This window comes from Electrona antarctica (assembly GCF_951216825.1).
Source record: "Electrona antarctica genome assembly, chromosome: 18".
In the NCBI taxonomy this organism is placed as follows: Eukaryota; Metazoa; Chordata; class Actinopteri; order Myctophiformes; family Myctophidae; genus Electrona; species Electrona antarctica.
The window spans coordinates 12,197,878-12,213,219 of NC_136799.1; the positions used below are offsets into that span (position 1 = coordinate 12,197,878).

General features: G+C 44.3%; 1 protein-coding gene and 1 long non-coding RNA gene across 3 annotated transcripts in view; one reads left to right on the forward strand and one right to left on the reverse strand.

Moving 5' to 3' along the window:
* The window catches only part of LOC306942100, a 74,042-nt gene extending 63,227 nt beyond the window's left edge, over positions 1–10,815 (reverse strand). For both annotated transcript variants that reach the window (XR_013792236.1, XR_013792237.1), the window contains exons 1-2: positions 10,725–10,815; positions 9,140–9,210 (exon numbers count right to left, since the gene is read on the reverse strand). This is a non-coding gene — a long non-coding RNA (uncharacterized lncRNA). The remainder of the gene's footprint in view (positions 1–9,139; positions 9,211–10,724) is intronic.
* A 777-nt stretch (positions 10,816–11,592) lies between these two features.
* On the forward strand, positions 11,593–12,705 carry LOC306941777 (mRNA cap guanine-N(7) methyltransferase-like; the record flags this gene model as incomplete). Its single annotated transcript, XM_079527420.1, has 1 exon — positions 11,593–12,705. The coding sequence occupies one exon, from the start codon at positions 11,593–11,595 to the stop codon at positions 12,703–12,705; it is 1,113 nt and encodes a 370-aa protein (XP_079383546.1).
* Between the last annotated feature and the right edge of the window lie 2,637 nt (positions 12,706–15,342).

Consider the following 15,342-nt stretch of genomic DNA (forward strand, 5'->3'; position numbering starts at 1 on the left):
GGGAAATCTAACGCTAAGTTAAATCCACACATGACAGTATGCATAAAATTCCCTGGCTGTTGGGTGGCATTATTACACTGAGCTACGTAAACCCGCCGCCCCCCAACCTCCCCCTATCCCCCACCACCCGTGACCACACAAGAGTCAATTTGCTCAGCGCGTCATACCCTGGTGTTTACAAACAAATACAGAAAGAGTTTATGTAATGCATTTATTTAAACAAGCCCTAAGAAATGAGCAAATAGATCATTCTTAGGGATTCTTTGCTTTGCAAACATGCCTATTATAGATTAAAGTTTGACAGCATGCCAAAGTTATCAAGGTAAACTAGCGCGCTGAGTGACAACTGAAAGTGGTTTCTCTTTGTTCCAGAGAGAGAGAGAGAGAGATAGAGAAAGAGCACTGGAGAGAGAGAGAGAGAGAGAGAGAGAGAGAGAGAGAGAGAGAGAGAGAGAGAGAGAGAGAGAGAGAGAGAGAGAGAGAGAGCACGCTAGGGAGATAGAGAGAAAGAGAAAGAGAGAGAATGCTAGGGAGAGGGAGAGAGAGAGAGAGAGAGAGAGAGAGCACGCTAGGGAGATAGAGAGAGAAAGAGAAAGAGAGAGAGAATGCTAGGAGAGAGAGAGAGAGAGAGAGAGAGAGAGAGAGAGAGAGAGAGAGAGAGAGAGAGAGAGAGCACGCTAGGGAGATAGAGAGAGAGAAAGAGAGAGAGAATGCTAGGGAGAGAGAGAGAGAGAGAGAGAGAGAATCACTGTCTGTATATCTCCGTCAGTGACTGCAACACAACATTAGAGCCTGACAGATATATCGCTTTGGCAGATCTATATTTTTATGACATCAGTACCGAAAATTATGCACAATATGCAGCTGATGTGTCCTGACTCCTGATTTCTAAGTCTAACGTTTCAAACGTTTCCAAAGATAGTCTGTCTACAAGCTCTCAAGGCCTGAGCTTGTATAGAATAGATCCGCTCATTTTGAACATTGTTGAATATATATGGGCTTAAGTGGGTAAGTTAAATATAGTTCAGTTTGTGTGTGTATTTTACTTGTACAGTATATACACACCGGTACTTATTTGTTCGTTCATTGTATAATTAAAGTTTAATGCTCTTTTCATTGAACCAATAATACATTTGTATTTACAGCATCAGAATTTGATGTGTTTATTTGTATTTCTTTGTTTGCTCACAAGTTGAACATTCTCAAATAGAAACGTTAATCAAATCACGGGACGTTTTTACAAACGCATTTCAAGATTTTTTCCTTGAACAAAATATCGGTCCAAAACACCAGGGATCGGTGGAATAGCCCTCTCCGAAATCGGGCTTGACGACACAGGGAAAAAAAATCGGTCAGTCTTTAAATGTTACACATAAAGACGTCCCTCCTCCAGTCCATCCGTCTCGACGGTGGTGGAGTGCCATGTTTCACCCCCCTCCTTCCCCTCCTCCCCCTCCTCCCCCCCGAGAGCAGCGGAACTACCATCAATTTAGCAGTGGAGGACGTGGCCGCTCCCTTCAAGGATCAGCACAAACAGGCTGACCTGAGCCAGACTCTCTGGGTTCACCTCAGAGAACATCCATCAAGTGTCACACACACACACACAGCGCTGTGTGTGTGTGTGTGTGTGTGTGTGTGTGTGTGTGTGTGTGTGTGTGTGTGTGTGTGTGTGTGTGTGTGTGTGGATGAGGTCAAAGCCTGGCATGCTCTCTGTGTTGCAATGGGCAGGTCACATGCAGGGCAGCGCTGTTACGAGTGCATTCATGATCTCATAATAAAATTAAAATAAACAACACGTTCCTGTATTAATTTATTGCTGTCTGTTGTGTATTGTTTCATCGTCATCGTTGTTCTGTGTGTGCGCGCGCGTGAGCACGTGTGTGCGTGAGCACGTGTGTGTGTGTGTGAGTGAGATCAGGACTGTTTACCAAACTCAAATACTATTGTTTTTCATGGAGAGATTAATCCGTTTTAATACAGAGGGGGCAATCGGCCATTGTGTGTGTGTGTGGGTGCGTGTGTGCGGGTGCGCGTGCGCATGAGGGAGTAGTGCGCGCATGTGCGTGTTGGTGTGTGCATGTGTGTGCCTGCAGAAGACACAGACCACCCCTGTGCAGTGGAAGGTAAAGAGTGGGTCTGTCAATGAGCATTTGATTTGTCACTCAGCAGAACTCCTGCCCTGACTGAGTCACTTAGCAAGGCCCCACCCGCCTCTCTCTCTCCCTGTCTCTCTGTTGGCCTGTCTCTCTCTCTGTCTCTCTTTTTCTGTCTCTCTCTCTGTCTCACCGTTTCTCTCTCTCTCTCTCTCCCCTACCTTTCTCTTTTCTCCGCCTCAACACAAGGTGTACCCAAGGGTTCACACTCAGGCCATCGATGTTGACACACATGCCTGGGTGCGCGTGTCTCACACCCATGTCTTTCAGCCACTCGCATTAAGCCGTGCTAAGTCAAAAATCATCATAGATTCCGTGGGCCTGCCTCACTATCAACGTATCAAGGTGTTAGTTAAGATACCGGCAGTTCTTTATACTTGGGACGACCGTTTTAACTTAAATATAACCCAAATGTTATCGACGGGAGTTCAGAGACCGATCCGTCAGTAAAGTGTTACATGTAAGCTCATGCTCGCTCAGCGTTCCAAAAGGAAAACGGCTTTAGTGAAATTCCCACTAAGCCCACAGAGAACAAGGAGCTGCACTATGGTGGTCTTCCCCTTTACTCATACAGTCATTACAATATGAACATCTGCGTTGTGAATTGCGGCGAGACATGGAATATTTATATTGTCCCCAAATCGTGAGATTGTACGTTTCAAAAGGCCAAGCCTTTTATTTCTCGCACACCTACCAATGAATGGAAGGGCACAGCTGAGTCTGAAATGAGAGGACCATGGCGTAGGTATTAACCAAAGCCACATCTGAGGTGCACCGCAAGGGCTGCAGGTGGCAGACAGTAGCCTGCTCAGAAAGAGGGCTGAATGGATGCCGCAAAGATCACACGGGAGCCTGTTTATTGTGCACTTCTTGCTTTTTAGATAGTCTAGAAGAACAGTACTGGTTCTCAAACACTCAAATGTGGGTGTGGAGCGGACTACCATATGAAAAGATATATACACACACACACACACACACACACACACACACACACACACACACACACACACACACACACACACACACACACACACACACACACACACACACACACACACACACACACACACACACACACACACACACACACACACACACACACACACACACACACACACACACACACACACACACACACACACACACATCCACAAATGTTCAAGATTTTTCAATATGTTTCAAAAATAAGATTAACGGTGGTTGAACTCTTCCTCATTTTGTCATTCTATTGACAAGGGTTCATGCCATTTACTCAAATTTCGCTCTGGATTGTCGTCAATTGATTTTGGATGCAGTTAGACATGAAACCTTCGGACATGATCTTCTGAGTCAGAGTTTCATTGGCAAGCGAGCTATACAGGTGACGGTGCATTCATGCAGGCCTTGAGGGTGTGGAAGGCTACACGAGGCCAAACCACATCAAACGCTTGATTAATTGACGGTGTGATGCTGCTGAAGGGGAAGCAGGATGGATGGATTGTTGGTGTGAAAGGCACACCTTGCACAGTTTCTGTTTTAGCCGGTGAACTTTCATCCCACGTAGCGTTTGGAAACCTCATTTACAGCACAGAAAGCGACACTTAACAGATAGCAACGGCACACCACTCCCTCAGCAACAATGCACGTCTGTCCGTACTGGTGCCATGAGAGAGGACAAACCCCTGTGTTGTCTGGAACTCAACGATTGACGGCATAGGTGCTCTGAATGAAGTGCAGGTCAGGTGAGAGTACATTTTCCCATGACAGAGAAGGCTTTGAAGACGAACGTAAAGGCTTCAGACAAAGGTGTGAGATTATTTCGGGCGCTGAATATTTCTCCCACATATCTCTTAAAAAAAGCGCCATCGAGTCAAACGGGAAGCGGTGTGTGGCGCATTGGAGAGTCAGTTGTCTGGCCGAATACTGACCGGCGAGTAGTTAAGACAACTCTATACACCAGGGGGGTGCCCAAAAGGTCGATCGTGATCTACCAGTAGATCACAAAGGATGTGCATATGACATGACCCTAAACAATATTTTACTTCAATATTAAAAAAATATATATATATAACTTTTGCCACTTGAATTAAGGTGACTTGATTGATTGACATCAAAAGGACCTGTCAGCTCAAACCCACAATGCAATCTTTTGTTTTCAAGAGTGTTGCTGTGCACAAACGTCAGCAGCATTACAAATTCAATACAAAAGGAAAAACAAAAAAACCCTACCTAGTCCATTATTCCCCCTCTATTTCCCATTCCAAGTGCATTTGTCTCATATGTAACGCCAGCGCTGCTATTCCAAAGCCCCCTCAGCTACTGTACATATTTAAACTATTTTCAGCAGGGGTATAATAATTGTTTCGGTGGGTAGATCTTGTTGAGCTGGTCATTTTGAAAGTAGCTCTCAAGTGCACCCTGCTATACACTATATACTTTGTTAACCGTTGTCTCTCAGTGGCCTATACTGTCCCCCTCCTTTTCCCCTCGTGTACAACAAATCTCTTTGTAGAAAATAGCCCTACAAGCTCACACACAAATACAATGCTGCTACTTGTGACGAATGTGTGCCCCAGAATAGGGACGATACACTAGGGTTTATGTGGTGAAATGTTTGCTGGGATCTCACTTTGAACATGCTATCGCGTAAGAAAACGGCAGTCGAGAACAGGTTTGAACGTCGGGGTCGGGGATCCGTTTCCGTGTGACTTTCAGAGAGGCACAGAGACCGGCGCGAAGGTGTCCATTGCTCTCTCCAGAGCAGCTAATTGATATGGTGGTGCAGACAATGGGCGGGTGGGGTGCCACCCCGCTCACATTCCACGCATGCCAGTCTGTCTGTCAGTGACCCTGAAACGGAGCCCACTTTCCCAATTAGGGTCATTAGTGTGAGCCAGTAAGTGCCCTGGTCACACATGGCTGACAAGCAGGCCCACTCTGGCACTATGGAAAGACCCGAAGCTCAACACTGCAAATAAAGCCCTTTGTTTTGGCTTTTCACGCAGTGCGGCCCGAAGATGTCCATCAAGCCTGCATCCAGGGGGGGGGGGGGGTCTTCAGTGTGGGATGCAAATGCAGGCGGTTCTTCTTGCACTATACAGGGGGCAGTTCTTTAAAAACGTAATGTTTATGTTTATGTTCACGCGTCATGGAACGCATAGCTTTTTCAACAATTTGGTGAATGGGGAATCGTGCAAAAGACGATGACAAATTGGAGCGGAGCATTATGTTTCGGAACACAGAGATCACGTACTGTCTGCACGAAACTGAACGTAATGGATGGTGTTGCTTAGACAGCGATAGGCCTCTCAATGGCACCAAAACGACAGTTGATGGCAGTTGCTTCATCGCTCCATTTTGTCCAAGGACAGCAGACCACAATATTCATTATAGTACCAATGTGTTTTCATGGTCTCCCTCAACGGAACACTTCCTAACCGCCATTCCTTGTTCGTACCATCTGTACGAGATTACAGGCTATTAACATTGTCAAGTCATATGGAAATAGACACCGATTCCGTGAATGGTTATATTTTCCTATATTATTCCTCACAATGGTCATTATTGCGACGGGACCCATTTTAGATCCGGAGCAATGAAAAGGGCATTTACATCTGCGGTCGGCCTTTCTTGTTGTATCGCCTTTAGCGAAACGCGACCGCGCTAACGTATCGTAGCAGATGTTGTTGCTCATTTGACTGCACATTTGGCTGGGCAGTGTTGGATGTGTTGTGAAAATGTCATCTGCGCTGATGTGATTGGGTCAGCACTCAGCAGCATCACCGTGATTCAGCGTACTGCGATTGGTTGCAGAGTACTGCATCCTGGAAAATATCCACTCATGATCACCGAGTTCTACTCGATGTCACGGCATTACATGATGGTGGCATACAATGTTGCACGTGAGCATTGCATGGGCTTAGAAACAAAATGAAGGTTTGCCACACTGTAGCTCGCTTTTTGCATATTTATTTTCGGTACCCCCAGCTTTTCGAGCACAGTGCTCTGCTTTGGACTAGTTAGGCACAACACCAGACGCCATCTTAACTCATTTAAACCTGAGAACACAATTCTACAAATGTCTTCTAAATCTAAACAGTTTTCATATCAGTGGTTCTCAAACTATTTAATGTCAAAGAGCCCAAAAACGATGTATTTGGCTGCCGACCCTCATCTGAAAATATGTTGTTCCAGGGGACCCCCCCAGAAGCAAAGATTTGACTCAAAAACGTTCGCTCTGAAAGAATATATATTCAAAGATCTACAAGCTCATAGAGTGCCGCGCTATGAGCTTGTAGATCTGCTATTTTTCAATAGCTAAAGTATAACAATGCTTAAAACACCAAAAGGGGTTCCCGTCCTGAATGGGTTGAATGAATGAATGCAATGCACAGGTCAAGTGGCAGCCGGTGTGCAATGACCATTGAAAAGATTTGTAACATTTTCATTTCAAGTGAATATATACACAAAGGCCTATATTAATTAAACTCAACATCAGAAGGAAACCTCTACATAAATGTGAAACGCTGTTGAGCCTAAAAAGCTGTTATAAATTCACAAAAATTATGAAGGTGCCCCAGAACAGAATGTCAAGACAATTGATACAAACAGGATATCCCAACATTTCTAAACGATTAGGAGTACACAGTCCAGGTGATGGTGACAGTTAAACCGAATATGGTTTAACTGTCTAATTGTACTAATTACATGTGTTTAGTGAAATCCTAGGCCTCCTCAATAATTTAATCAAGATAAAAGGACTATTATGTATATAGAACTGTGACTCAAATCTACTGTATAGCTCTACCGTACGAAGGTTTTGATGTTTTCATTCCCTTGCTTTTCTTTTCCATGATACGACTCTATGGCACTTTTACAGTAGGCCTATGTGACGACCATCCGCTGTGTCTGTCTGTGCAATCACTGAAACCATTAACTGGAACGACACTTTATCTGCCTTTCTGAGATAAGGCATGTTGAGAGATTGCGGGCCGGCGGTGGCCAGACACCCGAAACGATCACTCGTCAACTTTCAGCGTTCAAGAAAAAACGATAAAGGCAAAATTACTGAAAGAGAAATCAAAGGAGATTAACACCGAGGCCGCTTGACAGACTGCCGGTGCAGCTGGGGAGTTGCATGGACTCATCAAGTCTCACACACACCTCAAGTTGAAGCCAAAAGGTGCTGAAAGGTGCTGAAAGGTCCTCGTGTAACAGATGGTATACTACTGTACAAACAGCGCGTTTCTATTTCTTACAAATGTTAAAGCTGCAATCCGTAAACTCTTATGTCCCTTAGTACCCCAGATTCAAACCAAAATTCTACCACTCATCCAAGAGGGAATCCATGAGATTCATGAGGGGGGTCACGGCCTGAACAGTTTGTGAACCCTTGTCCTAAGCAGAGATGAAGAATGCCAGCACTCATTGTATGTCCTTTTACATGACTTTATTTACCTCTGACTGAGACTGAAAAACGGACGCGTTTCGGCTTGTATGGCCTTCCTCAGCGTTTGTCATAACCAATACCAGGGGCAAGAGTATAGAGGCCTATGCTCTTCCAATCACTGCAGATGTAGGCTACTACTTACTCTACCATGTCTAACGCCCGGGATTCTAATTCAGGTCTCCCGTGTGAAAGTCCAACATCTTAAAGGACCACTTCACCACTTTTCAACCCATCTTCATATAATAGGTCCTCACTAATAATCATGATAAAATGGCACGGTTTTTTTCTACTCAGTCTGTGTCTCATAGGAGGGCTGTGGGCAGTTTATAAACCGTCTTCCAGTGACATCATCATTAGGCAGATTATTTTTGAAACAAGATTTTTTTACAAAAATGTTTAGATTTTCATTATTGTGAGAACGATGGCTTCCATTTTCGCATTGCAACTTTTCAGGACTAGAAAGCCTGCAGTTTTTATTAGCTTGTATTCCCCATCGATGATGTCACTGGAAGACGGTTTCTGAACTGACCACAGCCCTCTTATGAAACACAGACCGAGTAGAAAAATAATTGCGCCATTTTTTCATGATTATTAGAGGGGACCTATTATATGAAGATAGGTTGAAAAGTGTAACCACTAGACCAAAGGGATATATCCCTATGGACCGGGGGAGATATTATGCTTTTGAGGCCATCAGGCAGATCGAGGCTCTGAGCCACTCTGCTACACATGCACATTGGTTACCGTAATAATGGAATCAAAACAAGGTTCCATTTGGTTCCATCAGTAGACCCTCAGACTTAAATTGCTTCGGCCTACCTCAGTAGTATGTAATCCACAGAACTAACTAAGCGCTTGAATATTTCAAATGATCCCTCAAGGAGTATGTACTGAGTGACCAGTTGTACCGACGCGTATGTTTGTTTGACACACTCTCCGCCATAAAGAGGTTGTTTGCGCAGAGATCCTCTGACTTACTGCACATCACACCCTGAAATGTAGAGCCTTTATAAAAGCTGCCTTTTGATCTGTTGATCTCAGTGCCGTGTTGTGGAATCGGTACAGGAATATAATATAGGCCAGCCATACCTTTGTTTGTAGAAGTGCTTAAAGCTGCAGCCCTGCCTCCGCAAACAAACTGCCAGTGCTGTTGTGTATAACTTCAGCTGTGAAGTCATCCACATAATCTAACAGTATGGCCGGCGAGGAGCCATATTTGCTTAAGCCAAGGTATAGAATTGCTATCATTGTTTTTAATATTTGATAAAATAAATATGTTAATGGTGTGGTAACAGTCATCTTTGGACACCATTAAAATGGGGGCATTATACGTATTATTAACATAATTATTTTATGTAGTTAACAACACTGCACTCCAGTGGACAATTAGAGATATAGCATAGTAGGCCCTCCACACATGAGCAGCGTAGAGCAGTATTCTCATATCTTTGAGGATATGCAAAATCATAAAACACCACTAATAATAAGAATATAAAACATTTCAAAGGGTACAAACACATATGCGTGTGGTGGTTTATTATCAGCACATCCTCCTTACCTGAGCAGCAGTCATCTTATTGGTCTTATCGTTGTTTCCTGACAGGTGGCTTCAGAATCAGCAGGTTGCGTCTGGGAAACAAGGCAGATATGAAAGGTCATAAAGCTATAACTCACTGTTCCTATTGAGGAGACGTTACGTATAGAGAAGCACCTGCAGGCTGGCTGGGACAAGGCTTTATTTTACAGTGGACATTCTGGACAACCAATGGCTGTGGTTAAACTCAGGGGTCAGGAAGAGAGCAGAGGTGTGTATGTGCGCGTGCGTGCGTGTGCGAGAACATACATTAATGGCTGTATCTACTGTACATAGCCTTTTCATCCCAACTTGCGAACAGAGGAGCAACCATTAACACGCACCTGTGGCACGCAGAACCTGTTACAAAGGTTCCTACTACAGTACCTACCTAAGCAACAGCTAGACTATATTACTCAAAACAACCAAACACCTTTTTCAACATCTATTTTATTCCCCAAAGTTATACACATATTGTTGTAATAAATATAATATATATTTGTGTATAATACTTACTGCTTGTATGAATAGATCAGCTCATTTTTAACATTGTTGAATAGCTATGTGGGTAAGTTAAATATAGTTCAGTTTGTGTTTATTTTACTTTTATTTACTTATTTGTTCACTCAGTGTTTAAAGTTTAATGCTCTTTTCATTGAACCAATAATCATTTTGTATCTATCTGCAGTATCAAAGGATTTGCGTTTATTTGGATTTATTTGTTTGCTTAATATTAGGCCTATTCCAATTTTATTTTTATTTTTTGATTTACACGTTGTGAGCTTGCAAGATCTGCATGCCATTTTCAAAACATCAAGAATGTAGGCCTATATTTTTCTACATTCTTAACAACACAAATAGTATATCAATTTGGGGATCCTTTAGAATTTGTATTAGAATAGTGTCAAGTGTCTCTGTCATATGAATTGAAATAAACAAGCTACAGATTAAATTCAAACTTTTGTACAATTAAGTCTAGGCCTACTCTACAGACAAAACGAACAAACATACACAAGTGTTTTTTTGTGATCATAATCCCAACCCAATAATTCAGATACCGCGCGCGCACACGCACATGCACATGCGCGCGCACACACACACACACACGCACACACACACACACACACACACACACACACACACTTAAGGTGCTGCCACACTATGAAAAGAGCTGCGCGCGTTCTCGGCTGCTTGCAGCTTAAAGCTTGAGTTTTTAGACAGCTGGTGGATGGAAATTAAGCTCCACCTCCGCCGAATACTTGCGCGACGGCCAGATTCCCGGAAACGCTCTCCTCCGCTCAAGTCTTCGGCGGAGGTGGAGCTTCTTTTCCATCCACCAGCTGTCTAAAAACTCGGAATTTAAGCTGCGCGCAGCTTAAGAAGTGCGCAGCTTAAGAAAGTTTTGCGCTATGGTGTGGAGACGGTGTTAGCAATTGTTGCTATTGCTAATGTAAAAGGTAGCCGAAATGCGAAATTAGCCCCACTAGCTAATGTTTTCCATCATGTTGATGTAAAACGTTCCCAGAGATCATTTGTCCAGATTTAGAACACATTAGAAGTATAACCACACCTGGTTAGACGAGACGCTGATGTCAGCTGCTTGCTTGAGTTGCTTTGCTTCAGCACGTTGGCCATGTTGTTGGGCGTGTCCAGTTGTCCACAAGCATGGTCACAAGTCACAAATATCAACGTGACCTCACGTAGGTAGCGGTGACGTCATGGGTGACGTAAGCTGTTGACGTCACGCCCTGGTCCTACGACATTTATACCATGTTCATTTGTTGACAAAGTAAAAGCAAAGTTACTATATTTACCCAGGGTAACTGGACTAAGTAAGCATCAGATACTTGTTTACAGCCAGGCCCTGCTCATAGAACATTTCATGGTAGTGGTTCAATGCCTTGCTCAAGGGCACTTCAGCGGTGGTAATTTTAACGTGCCGGTCCGGGGATACGAACTGGCGACCTTCCGGTATCAAGACCGCTCCGCAAACCGTTCGGCCACCGCTGCCACATAAACTCCGGGTTTACGTGGCCCTCACATCTAGTAATCTCTCACTCCCCTCTATATCAGTATCTATCCCTACAGTAGGTCTACGGCTCTACCCCCTCCTTCTCTCTGCCCCAGCCCCTCTTTCTTCCCATTATCTCCACTACCTAACTTATAGGCTGGCACAAACATTATGCAAAGCTCAGTCAATCAATCACAAAGTGACGCAAATACTCAATTGTATATATTAGATTAGATTTGGCACGGCCTCATACAAAAGGCAGTGTCACAAGAAAACAGAACACAATTGAAACTGAGACAGAGATGCATACACAGAGGGACACAGACAAGTAACTGACAGACAGGAGGGATAGATTGACTAACTCCCCAATCTAAAACAACAACAACAACAAAAACAAACACTGTACACCCATAATCCACCTCGTGTCATGAACAGCAGCGTCACTAGAATGGAGTCAGAGCCAGCAACCACAGGCCACAGTCTGAAGGTGGCCAGTCATTACAACAGCATACGGGAGGATGGACTGGCCGTTCGTCGCAGAAGCAGGATCGTTCACATGAGAAACTTCAACAACTGGATCAAGAGCGTCCTAATCAGTGACACACTGGGCAAGGTGAGAGAGGCCACCGCCGGCCAGGCCCAGAGGAGCATCTCCGTGCTGGACCTGGGCTGTGGGAAAGGTGGCGATCTGCTCAAATGGCAGAAGGGACACATCGGACACCTGGTGTGCGCGGACATCGCAGAGGTTTCGGTGCAGCAATGCGAGAGTCGCTATAAAGAGATGAAGAGGAGGAACGGCAAGATCTTCAAGGCACAGTTCATCCCCGCCGACTGCACCAAGGACGTTCTGTCAGACCATGAGAACTTGCGTGGCAGGCTGTACGACGTGTGCAGCTCTCAGTTTGTGTGCCACTATTCGTTCGAGTCGTACCGCCAGGCCGACGCGATGCTGCGGAACGCCTGCGAGTCTCTCCGACCCGGAGGGTTCTTTATGGGAACCACTCCAGACGCCTCCGAGCTCGTGAAGCGCCTGGAGTCGTCCGACGGTCTAGAGTTCGGCAACGAGCTGTACAGTGTTCGTTTCGACCGCAAGGGGACGTATCCCCTGTTTGGGTGTCAGTATCACTTCAAACTGGAGGGCGTGGTCGACGTCCCCGAGTTCCTTGTCCACTTTCCCCAACTGGTAGAGATGGCCAAGAAGTACGGGATGAGTCTGCGATACAAAAAGACCTTCTCCGAGTTCTTCGAGGAGAAGATCGCGGATCGACAATACCGAGACCTGCTGGTGAGAATGATGGGCCTGGAGTCCTACCCGAGTGAACGGAGCAGGTATCCAGCGACTGACAGAACACCAGGGGAATGCGACCACCACCACGCCAAGCGACACACTTCACACACTGCTGGAGTCAGACTGCCTCTCGGGATGCTGAGCCAATCAGAGTGGGAGGCAATACGTTTATACATGGTTTTTGCCTTTCAGAAGGATTCTCATTCTACTGACTTGACACAGAGAGAAGAAAACCCAAACCCAGAGAGGTAGGACAGATAATTCATTCAGAGCCTCCAGTACATCTCAGCCAGCCAGCAGCATGAAGAAACCTGCTGGTGTGCTTGCCAGACACGAATGACATTGACGTAAATCACGTCCCAGCAAGCACAGTCAGGACCTGGATTAGTATTTAGAGACGTCTCGATTGGGGCCAGATCAAGTCAAACCAAGACTAGTCAGATCTGGCCCAGAACAAGACTAGTCAGATCTGGCCCAGAAAATCACCTGATTTCAACCAACATAAATTCTGCGATGATGAATCAGAGAGCGTGCGATCGAGGCCAGATGATCAACTTCATATCATAGTCAGATCGGGCCCAGAATAAGCTATATTATTTCAACTGGTGAAGACATCCTGGAATTGATGTAAAGATCATCCCCATATGGGCTGGGATCTGGCCTAGTCTTGAATGTCACCGGAGGAGTCGAAGGAGGTCATCATAATGTCATCATGACGTAATTTGGCTTGCTGGGTTGTTCCTTGAAGAGGAAAGGCCCAAGTATCCTCTTCGACAGGTGGTGCAGGCTCATATTCCTCCACCTGTACATATTAATAAGGGCCCAAGGTCAAGGAGAGGGATTAGGGGCAAGTGCAGGGATCCGGGTACAGATCTGACACCCACACGAAAAGTCCTATGCACAGCGTTTTTCGTTTCGTTTTGTATTATCTATTTCATTATTAATGATTCCAATTTTCATTTCTTGAGAATGGTATATTTAATTTACTTGTAATTGTCAGTCTGTTATTACCAAACAACTCAATAAATACATGTCTTTATGTTTCTTATTTGATCCCTATTGTTTTAAAGTGTATTAAGGAAGGTGCCATTTCATATATGGCGGGTGCATGCTTTTGGTTAGACATACAGTACCATTGGTCCGATATCTCGAACCCTCACCCTAACCTCCCACGGGACAGCACACCTAAACCTAACCTTAACCCTCTCCCAACCCTTAAAGCACCCCTCACAAACCTTAATCCGGTGGTTTTAACGCACCCCTCACCAACCTTAATCCGGTCGTCTTGACGCACACCTCACAAACCTTAATCCGGCCTTAATCCAAAATATGCCTCCCTATATGGCCTCCTTATATAGGTTCTGTTGACTGTTGTTTAAGCTTATTTCGTCTATTTTAAGTCTATGTTAGACGTCATGTTACCAACAACTGTTTGCATGCAGCTGAGCTGAGTGGACAGTGAGACTGCCCAGCCTGCTGGGAGGCCTTGGATTTGAGGTGGTATAGAGTTGGTCAGTGTACCACCAGAGGGGGACAGTGTGTGTGTAAAGAGGTAGGCCGACCACCAACAATGTCAGATCATGATCTAATGTTGCGATTTAATTAGACTAGTGCAGAGATTCTCAAACCTTTTTATACCAGCAAACCGTTTTATGGGGGAATTTCTTAGGTGAACACACACTTGATTTATAAATAGTGCAATTCAAAAGTTGAAATGAAGCATAATTTAAAAATAAACTACTTTAACGGGAAGGATACGCGTTTCTTTTTTCAGTTAATGAATGTGCTACCCCACCGTCACCTTCCTACAAGACTACCTGGGACACGTACAGTACGTACATAGATTGAATATTCGGCCAAATAGCCGAACATTCTGTAATCGGTTCAGTTGATTTTAGAGCCAAAACTGAATAGTCAAAGAACCAGGATTACCTTCGTTAACCTACTGTTTTGTTGTGATGACGTGATCAAAATGTAATCATGTCTTTTGCCATTATTATCATGTAGCCCAAGGTACGGCCATGAAAACAATGGTACAAAAAACCCCATAATAATCAAATTTGGCTATTCAGTTTTGGCCACAAATTTCCTATTCGGTGCATCTTATACAAGAGACAGCCCTCATTATACACTAATAATTGCTTTGCGGGGCAATGAATTCGTGGCAGCGGTGGCAGCGGTGGCCGAACGGATAGCGGCGCGGTCTAGATACCGGAAGGTTCCCAGTTCGAACCAGCCGTCCGACACGTTAAAATTACCACCGCTGAAATGCCCTTGAACAAGGCATCAACCACTACGATGAAATGTGTTCTATGAGCAGGGCCTGGCTGGAAACAAGTTCTTGAGCTTAGCCCAGATACCCTGGGTAAATATAGATTTCATTTCATTTCATTTCATTTCATTTCAATTATGATCAATGACATATGGAAACATTAATTAAATCTTACTATAATTATAGTTCTGCAATGTTGTTACTGGTTTGAACACATAAATGAAAGAAACCTTCCAGGTGCTTTATTGACAGTGAAATATGCATGGCCGTGAAAGACACAATTGGACGGCAAACCATGCAACAATTAATAATGCAGCATTAGAAATGTACATTTTAAAACTTCGTCATCATCATTAAAAACAGAACCCAGGACGCCACTGGCAGAGTTATAGTCAGTTGGACGATGGAATGCAAAGGGATTTTAGTATTAAAATACCATTTATCCTGTAATGTTAGCTTTGTTAAAGTGATTAGTACTGCAATGACAACTGTTGCTTAGAGTCAAGACATTCGTAAATGGTAAAATACTAGACTACAACCCATTTCAACTGTTAATGTTCAAAACACATTCTTAATTAATAAGCAGCATCACAGGGTCTCAATTTCAAGTAGGAAGC